Source organism: Salvelinus sp. IW2-2015, linkage group LG14 (genome assembly GCF_002910315.2).
Source record: "Salvelinus sp. IW2-2015 linkage group LG14, ASM291031v2, whole genome shotgun sequence".
Lineage (NCBI taxonomy): Eukaryota > Metazoa > Chordata > Actinopteri > Salmoniformes > Salmonidae > Salvelinus > Salvelinus sp. IW2-2015.
Window position 1 is genome coordinate 32,498,533 of NC_036854.1, and position 9,751 is coordinate 32,508,283.

The 9,751-nt window shown below is 43.9% G+C and overlaps 2 protein-coding genes across 2 annotated transcripts in view; both read right to left on the minus strand.

Annotated features, from left to right (window-relative positions):
- The window catches only part of c8g (complement component 8, gamma polypeptide), a 12,167-nt gene extending 8,912 nt beyond the window's left edge, over positions 1 to 3,255 (minus strand). The window contains exon 1 of the mRNA XM_070446657.1: positions 2,730 to 3,255. Within this exon, the coding sequence (XP_070302758.1) occupies positions 2,730 to 2,987 (258 nt within the window). The 5' untranslated portion in view covers positions 2,988 to 3,255. The remainder of the gene's footprint in view (positions 1 to 2,729) is intronic.
- A 2,397-nt stretch (positions 3,256 to 5,652) lies between these two features.
- Positions 5,653 to 8,031, minus strand: msrb2 (methionine sulfoxide reductase B2). Its single transcript, XM_024000831.2, is given in 6 exon segments — positions 5,653 to 6,164; positions 6,167 to 6,184; positions 6,410 to 6,557; positions 6,809 to 6,885; positions 7,175 to 7,272; positions 7,737 to 8,031. Coding segments are annotated over 6 exon segments (558 nt in total). The 5' UTR covers positions 7,855 to 8,031; the 3' UTR covers positions 5,653 to 6,065.
- Between the last annotated feature and the right edge of the window lie 1,720 nt (positions 8,032 to 9,751).

The window sequence follows — 9,751 nt, forward strand, 5'->3', positions numbered from 1 at the left end:
CTTGACGTTGTCAATGTTGAAACCCTGCTGTATCGTGTGTGTGTGTGTGTGTGTGTGTGTGTGTGTGTGGTGTGTGTGTGTGTGTGTGTGTGTGTGTGTGTGTGTGTGTGTGTGTGTGTGTGTGTGTGTGTGTGTGTTGTGTGTGTGTGTGTGTGTGTGTGTGTGTGTGTGTGTGTGTGTGTTGTAGATGGGAGGGCCATGGTACCTGGGCAACGCAGCGTCTAAGTGTAACTTCCTGATGAAGAACGGTCTGAAGGTGGAGGCTACTGTGATGACCCTGACGCCCCCCTCCTCCCCAGACACCTCTCTCTCTGTTAGCACTACCACACGCCTGTGAGTTACTCTCCTATCTCTCTGTTAGCACTACCACACGCCTGTTGAGTTACACTCCTCTCCTCTTGTTAGCACTACCACACGCCTGTGAGTTACTCTCCTATCTCTTCTGTTAGCACTACCACACGCCTGTGAGTTACACTCCTCTCTCTCTGTTAGCATACCACACGCCTGTGGTTACTCTCCTATCTCTCTGTTAGCAACTACCACACGCCTGTGAGTTACACTCCTCTCTCTCTGTTAGCACTACCACACGCCTGTGAGTTACTCTCCTCTCTCTCTCTGTTAGCACTACCACACGCCTGTGAGTTACACCTCTCTTCTCTCTGTTAGCACTACACACGCCTGTGAGTTACACTCCTCTCTCTCTGTTAGCACTACCACACGCCTGTGAGTTACTCTCCTCTCTCTCTGTTAGCACTCAACACGCCTGTGAGTTACACTCCTCTCTCTCTGTTAGCACTACCACAGGCCTGTGATGTACTCCTCCTTCCTCTGTTAGCACTACCACACGCCTGTGAGTTACTCTCCTTCTCTCTGTTAGCACTACCACACGCCTGTGAGTTACACTCCTCTCTCTCTGTTAGCACTACCACACGCCTGTGAGTTACACTCCTCTCTCTTCTGTTAGCACTACCACACGCCTGTGAGTTACACTCCTCTCTCTCTGTTAGCACGACCACACGCCTGTGAGTTACACTCCTCTCTCTCTGTTAGCACTACCACACGCCTGTGAGTTACACTCCTCTCTCTCTGTTAGCACTACCACACGCCTGTGAGTTACACTCCTCTCTCTCTGTTAGCACTACCACCGCCTGTGAGTTACACTCCTCTCTCTCTGTTAGCACTACCACACGCCTGTGTAGTTACACTCCTCTCTCTCTGTTAGCACGACCACACGCCTGTGAGTTACACTCCTCTCTCTCTGTTAGCACTACCACACGCCTGTGAGTTACTCTCCTATCTCTCTTTAGCACGACCACACGCCTGTGAGTTACACTCCTTCTCTCTTCTGTTAGCACGACCACACGCCTGTGAGTTACCACTCCTCTCTCTCTGTTAGCACTACCACACGCCTGTGAGTTACACTCCTCTCTCTCTGTTAGCACACCACACGCCTGTGAGTTACACTCCTCTCTCTCTGTTAGCACTACCACACGCCTGTGGTTACACTCCTCTCTCTCTGTTAGCACTACCACACGCCTGTGAGTTACACTCCTCTCTCTCTGTAGCACTACCACCACGCCTGTGAGTTACACTCCTCTCTCTCTGTTAGCACGCACCACACGCCTGTGAGTTACTCTCCTCTCTCTCTGTTAGCACTACCAACAGCCTGTGAGTTACTCTCCTACTTCTCTGTTAGCACTGACCACACGGCCTGTGAGTTACTCTCCTATCTCTCTGTTAGCACGACCACACGCCTGTGAGTTACACTCCTCTCTCTCTGTTAGCACTACCCAGGCCTGTGAGTTACACTCCTCTCTCTTTGTTAGCACTACCACAGGCCTGTGAGTTACTCCTATCTCTCTGTTAGCACTACCAACACGCCTGTGGAGTTACTCTCCTATCTCTCTGCTTAGCCACGACCACACGCCTGTGAGTGTACACACTCCCTCTCTCTGTTAGCATACCACAGGCCTGTGAGTTACCTCCTATCTCTCTCTGTTAGCACTACCACACGCCTGTGAGTTACACTCCTCTCTCTCTGTTAGCACTTACCACACGCTGTTGAGTTACACTCTCTCTCTCTGTTAGCACTACCACACGCCTGTGAGTGTACACTCCTCTCTCTCTGTTAGCACTACCAAGGCCTGTGAGTTACACTCCTCTCTCTTGTTAGCACTACCACACGCCTGTGAGTTACTCTCATCTCTCTGTTAGCGACTAACCACACGGCTGTGAGTTTACTCTCCTCTCTCTCTGTTAGCACTACCACACGCCTGTGGAGTTACACTCCCTCTCTCTGTTAGCACTACCACACGCCTGTGAGTTACCATCCTTCTCTCTGTTACACTACCACACGCCGTGTGAGTTACATTCCTCCTCTCTGTTTAGCACTACCACCACGGCCTGTGAGTTACTCTCTATTCTCCAATTTAGGCTATAGTCTATAGCTTAGCCTAAGTTTAAGCAATGTGCTGTATAATATAACTCGAAACCCCTTATACTCTGGCCATAATTTCTCCTCTCTCTTGTTTTAGTATCCCACTCATCATCGACACATACCACACGCCTGTTGGGGAGTTTACACTCCTCTTCTCTCTGTTAGCTATGCCACATATCCGATCGACGCCTGCAATCTCATGCGTGCGAGATGATTTCCAGTAAGTACATCACTCTCTGTAAGCGCAAGTGACTCCACCACAGGCCTGATCATCTCTCTGCACGTCCGCCACTGGCTGTGTTTGTGCTGTAGTTGTGAGATCATGTTTGCACACACACACACAAACAAACAAACACACTCTTGTACCTACCTGTTGTATGTCAATGTTCTGAGCTGGGGGGGTGTCGTCAATGGGGTTCACCTTGGGCTTCTTGATGGGTCTCCTCTGGGGTCGTGGTCGGCTCTTTGCTCCCCCAATCGCCTCCGCCGACCCCCATAGACACACACACACCACCATTAGCATGGTAACACATTGCCACACCCCAGTCATCGTAGCACTGTCCCCAAAACACTCCCAACACCACTCTCTGCTTCTTCCTTCTGCTGTGTCTGTCCCACAAGGTTGATATCACGATGCTAGTGTAATCTGATTGGTTTTGCCTGGATCCCTGCTAAATGATTATGTCTAGTGTAATACCAGAACCGATGTCCACCGACAAGGGAAAAAATGACCCACTCCTCCCTCGATTTATCCTTCCCTCTGTCTTGTGTCCGACCTTCACTTTCTCTGTGCTGCCTCTTTCTGGACAAATGTTGACACACACACGCACACACACAGAGGGGGTGATGACCTCTTGTTGTGTTTATCATTAACAGCCCTTTACTGGCAGTGGGCTGGACATACCAGTCAGTGCAGTGTGTGCTTCTGACAGAAAGGGGGCGATGTTGATATCATTGTTGTAACTACAGTGCACTCAGGTATTAAGACCCCTTGACTTATTCTAAATTGGATGACAAAAAAATATCCTCATCAATCTACACACAACATCCCATAATGACGAAGCAAAAACAAGTTCGGAGAAATTTTTGCAAATATATAAAAATAAAAAAACTGAAATATCACATTTACAGAAGTATTCAGACCCTTTACTCAGTACTTTGTTGAAGTACCTTTGGCTTTCGAGTCTTCTTGGGCATGATGTTACAAGCTTGGCACACCTGTATTTGGGGCGTTTCTCCCATTCTTCTCAACAGATCCTCTCAAGCTCTGTCAGGTTGGATGYGGAGTGTCGCTGCACAGCTATTTTCACGTCTCTCCAGAGATGTTTGATCGGGTTCAAGTCCYMGCTCTGGCTGGGCTACTCAAGGACATTCAGAGACTTGTCCCCAAGCCACTCCTGCGGTGTCTTGACGGTGTGCTTAGGGCCGTTGTCCTGTTGGAAGGTGAACCATCTAGTGATAATTTCATTACTGAGAGAGACTTGGACAATTATTCAAACAATCATCGATTAATTATTGCAATAATGAAACCGTCGACCGCAAACTCTAAGTTGTGAAGCTGAGAGCTTCCCTAACAATGAAGCTAGAGTGGACACCATAAATACTCAGCATTAGCAGGCCAGTCTTACTCTTAGTTAAATATATAATTGTTTACAATTAATATCAAACAAATCAGGTAAATATGTAATTGTCCCCTGACAATCTTCGCCCTAGTCTGAGGTCCTGAGCACTCTGGAGCAAGTTTTCATCAAGGACCTCTCTGAACTTTGCTCCGTTCATCTTTGCCTCGATCCTGACTAGTCTCCCAGCCCCCTGCCGCTGAAAACATCCCCACAGCATGATGCTGCCACCACCATGCTTCACCGTAGGGAGGGTGCCAGGTTTCCTCTAGATGTGATGTTTGGCATTCAGGCCAAAGAGTTAAATTATGGTTTCATCAGACCAAAGAATCTTGTTTCTCATAGTCTGAGAGTCCTTTAGGTGTATTTTGGCTAACTCCAAGCGGGCTGTCATGTGCCTTTTACTGAGGAGTGGCTTTCGTCTGGCCAGTCTACCATAAAGCCCTGATTGGTGGAGTGCTGCAGAGATGGTTGTCCTTCTGGAAGGTTCTCCCATCTCCACAGAGGAACTCTGGAGCTCTGTCTGAGTGACAATAGGGTTCTTGGTCACCTCTCTGACTAAGGCCCTTCTCCCCCGATTGCTCAGTTTGGCTGTGCGTCCAGCTCTTGGAAGAGTCTTGGTGGTTAAAACTCTTTCCATTTAAGAATGATGGAGGCTACTGTGTTCTCAGAGACCTTCAATGCTGCAGAAGTGTTTTGGTAACCTTCCCCAGATCTGTGCCTCGATACAATCCTGTATCTCATGGTTTGTTTTTTGCTCTGACATGCACTGTCAACTTTGGGATCTTATACAGACAGGTTTGTGCCTTTCCAAATCATGTCCAATCAATTGAATTTACCACAGGTGAACTCCAATCAAGTTGTAGAAACATCTCAAGGATGATCAATGAAAACAGGATGCACCTGACCTCAATTTAGTCTCACAGCAAAGGGTCTGAATACTTATGTAAATAAGGTATTTATATGTTTTACATTTTTAATACATTTGCAAAAAAATCTAAAAACTTTTTTTCGCTTTGTCATCATGGGGTATTGTGTGTAGATTGATGAGGAAATGTTTTTATTGATACATTTTAGAATAAGGCTGTAACGTAACAAAATGTGGAAAAAGGAAGGGGTCTGAATACTTTCGGAATGCACTTTATACTGTATTTTACAACTGATTTCTCTTTTTAAACCAACACAAAAACACACTAGACTATTTTGTCAACTGAACACAATAGAACACTTTCCAAAAACACAAGAAAAAAATACAAATTTTATTGACAGAATATGCTCCATGTTGAAGGGTTCATATGACAGTAGGTTCTACCACAGACACAGACTAACTGTACACAACAGCAGACACTAAGGGCTCGATTCAATGAGCGGTCAAAAATACTCCTTACCTATCAGTTAGAAGCAGTTAAAATTCAGTTTTCCTGTGTTTTGTATCATATTGTACAACAGCTGATGAAACTAACACTGTAAAGATTGTTGCTAGAGAAATCGTTTTTTGCTAAAAAGCTATTTTTGTTTATTTTTGACCATTTTAATGGAAAACTATTACAGTAAGGTACTTCATTTTTACCCAGAAATTATTTGATATTGAGACCATTGCATTAGGCCTTTAATTTTCAGAGCGAACCAGTGACTATGATTGAAGACCCTTTAAAGACATAAAAATGTCACCATATGAAACACATGACCCCCCTTTACTTCCTTACCCCTATAACATACTGTACCGTAGTTGGGGCTAGGGTTAGGCTGGGAACAGATGTAAATACAGTCAGGTAAATATTACAGGTTCATCTATGATCAGTTACAGAAAGATACAGACATAGAAAACAGTATTCCTGATGCCGAGGTCAGGAAATCAGGAAAATTCCATCTATGGTCAGTGTTAGGGATCCAGGTGTCAGTTCTGTTGTGTTTTACTGGACCTTGGGTTTGTGTTCTCTGGGTTTGAAGGTTTGCTCCGGTCAGGCCTAGGTGGTTTTAGACGGTTCTAAGCGGTCCTAGGGGCTCCACTAGTCTTCGGGTGTGAGATCTCTCGGTCTGAAGTTAAGAGACTGGCTGTTGATGCAGAACCTCTGTCCTGTGGGGTCTGGTCCATCTTCAAACACATGAACCCCAGATGGGCATCACACTGTAGCACACACACACACACACCCACAACACACACACACACACACACACACACACACACACACACACACACACACACACACACACACACACACACACACACACACACACACACACACACACACACACACACACACATGCAGGGTAAAAATAATACAGTAGGAGGAGACAGAACACACAACACACCAACACATCTTGCTGCATTATTACCCAGAATGCAACTCACATGTTTACAGAGGACCTCTGTCTCGGCACTACCCATGGTGTTGTCAGGGCGACGGATGATGGATGCATGGCTCTCGTTGCGCTCCCACGTCCCATGAGCCTCTTTGAACGCTGGCCAGCCTGTCCCAGAGTCATATTTTGCCTCTGAACTACAGAGAGAAAGAGAGAGACAGAGAGAGACAGACAGAGAGACAGAGACACAGAGAGAGAGACAGACACAGAGAGAGAGGTCTAGTAAGAGGTTTAGTATAAATGCTCATATTCGGGTTAAATTAAGATGTTAGGGGTTAGAGTGAATTCGGGTTAGAGTGAAGTCAGGTGAGGTGTTAGGGAGGTGTAGGGGGGATAGATGGTTACCTGAGTCAGGTGTTAGAGAGGTATAAGGGGGTTAGATGGTTACCTGAAGAGGGGAGTATCGCAGCACACACAGTGGTACATCCCCACCTCACTATGGTTCAGATAGAGACCGCTGAAGGGCTGAGGACACAAATACACACACCTGGTTAACACACAGTAAACACACTATATGTTGTCTTCTTGTCATTATTGAAGCTTTCAGATCAGTGCAAATGAAGGATTCAGCCCATATGTCATTCTTTAACCAACTGCTCTTATCTTTCACTCTGAGGAAGATTATAAACAAAGAACAAAGTCCATTCAAAACTACACACTGAACCCACTGACATTTATAAAGGAATGTCAGTCAATGGTCACTGAGGCTGAGGACAGGCAAAGTGTGTGTGCATGTGTGCTGTGTGTGACTCACCATCTCTGTCCCCTTCTCCCTCGTGACCACATACTGTTCAGGGGTAAGTTTTTTCTGCCAGTCTGTCGTCTCATCATAACGAGTCAGAGATCCTGAGCCTGTAACGCACACACTGATAAGCAAAATGTGTTGAGCGTTTTGTTGCATTTTGTTTATTTGTCATTTAAAAAAGTATCCATTGCTTTGTGCTTTTCATTTCGCCACTTTAGCCTAATTAGATTTGAGCACTATGGATTTCTGCTCTTTGGAGCAAATGTGACCCCCCAGGAAAAATGTGACAGTAAGCATGTGACAGATGGCTGTCTGGCAATTTCCACTGGTCTTTTCTGCATCAACCTATTACATAACATGACAAAAATACTTGTTCATTTCTTTAAAATTATAGATACACTATGTCCTAGTTTTATTAAAATGGTATCTAATAAACTTGTGTTGAAATTCAACTTCATTTTAATTAATAAACTTAATTTTAACTGATAGACAATAAAGTATCCTATCCAGATGCAAGCTATGTAACTACATTCTATAAATCCTTATTCGATTCTAACAGAATAGCTCAAACCTGAACTAGTGGAGACAGGACGGATGAAAGCAGGAACCCTGGTCTTGGGCAATAAGACGGACTTGGCAGCCACTTTCTGAGAGATGACGAGCGAAAGTCGGACGATAGAACGAGACATGTTTTCTCCTGCAGTATTTGGCTGTGCGCTACAGTCCTCCGTGCAGAAAGTGGTCCGTATCGAAGTCAAGTGCAGCCGTTTGTGCTGCTCTGACCTAATCTGCGTTGATCGAGGACTTTCAACGCTCCAGCGAGTTCCTGCCGGTCCCTGCCTGCCGGTTTCCTTCCCTAGCCCGCCCTGCTGTATTCGATATTCGGTAGGCTACTGGGAAGACCCGGTCACAAACTAGATATATTATATAGGTCAGAGTTGATAAGGAAGATAACAGGGACAGAGGACTATTCCTTCTTTTATTGTTGGGCTGGATGGTTAAAATACTGTATTTCCAAACCTATCCTATAAAAAATAATCCAATATATATACAGTATCAAAAGTTTCGACACACCTACTCATTCAAGGGTTTTTCTTTATGTTTTACTATTGTCTACATTGTAAAATAGTAAAACATCTCAAATATAAAAAATATTTTGATTTGTTTAACACTTTTTTGGTTACTACATGATTCCATATGTGTTATTTCATAGTTTTGATGTCTTCACTATTATTTTACAATGTAGAAAATAATAAAAATAAAGAAAAACCCTTGAATGAGTAGATATGTCCAAACTTTTGACTGGTACTGCACATAAGTCAGCACATTAAATATTCTGCAGCAGTTACGGAAATGATGAGAGTAATTGTCTGATTTTAAACAGAGAGTAATACCAGAGACTTTACTTTGAGGTGGGGGGAAAAGTATTTCAAAAGAGTAATTCACATTGGACCCTTAACTTTTTAGGGCTGCAGGGGCAGTATTGAGTAGCTTGGATGAAAGGTGCCCATTTCAAACGGCCTCGTACTCAATTCTTGCTCGTACAATATGCATATTATTATTACTATTGGATAGAAAACACTCTCTAGTTTCTAAAACCGTTTGAATTATATCTGTGAGTAAAACAGAACTCATTTTGCAGCAAACTTCCTGACAGGAAGTGGAAAATCTGAAATCGATACTCTGTTCCAGGGCATCCCTATTAATTTGCTTGATATGTATTAGTATACATGCACTTCATACGCCTTCCACTAGATGTCAATAGGCAGTGAGAGAAGAAATGGAGTGTATAGCTTGATCTGAGGTCGAATAAGAGCTCTTGGCATGACGTGACACCAATTTCCTGTTTTCAGGAAGGCGCGAGAAGGAACCGGGGATTGCCTTCTGAAAAGCTGTCGTTATAGACGGCTACTATCTCCGGCTTTGATTTTATTTGATAAATGTGACAATATCATCGTAAAGTATGTTTTTTCAATATAGTTTTATCATATTATTGAATTTTTTTCGGGAGGTTAGGCGTGTTGCGTTCTCTGCGTTTGTTCACGAAGGAGAGCTTCGCGCCACTTGGCTAGTCTGCTTGCTAATTCAAGAGGGAAAAAGGCCATTCTAAAACCAAACAACGATTGTTCCCGACAAAGGACCCCTTGTACAACATTCTGATGGAAGATCATCAAAAGTAGGACCCATTTATGATGTTATTTCATATATCTGTCGAACATGTTTACTATTAGTTTGCGCCCAGATTTTGTGCACTCTCTCGCTATAACGTAAGCTGGATGTCGTACTGAAGTTATTTTTAGAATTCTAACACGGCGATTGCATTAAGAACTAGTGTATCTATCATTTCCTATACAACATGTATTTTTTAGTAAAGTTTATGAATAGTTATTTGGTCAGAATAGGTGAGTGTCATAAATATACCCGGACATTCTGGGAAAAAGATGCTACGTTAGCACAATGTATAACCACGGATTTCAGCTCTAAATATGCACATTTTCGAACAAACCATATATGTATTGTGTAATATGATGTTATAGGACTGTCATCTGATGAAGTTTATGAAGGTTAGTAAAATAATTAATATCT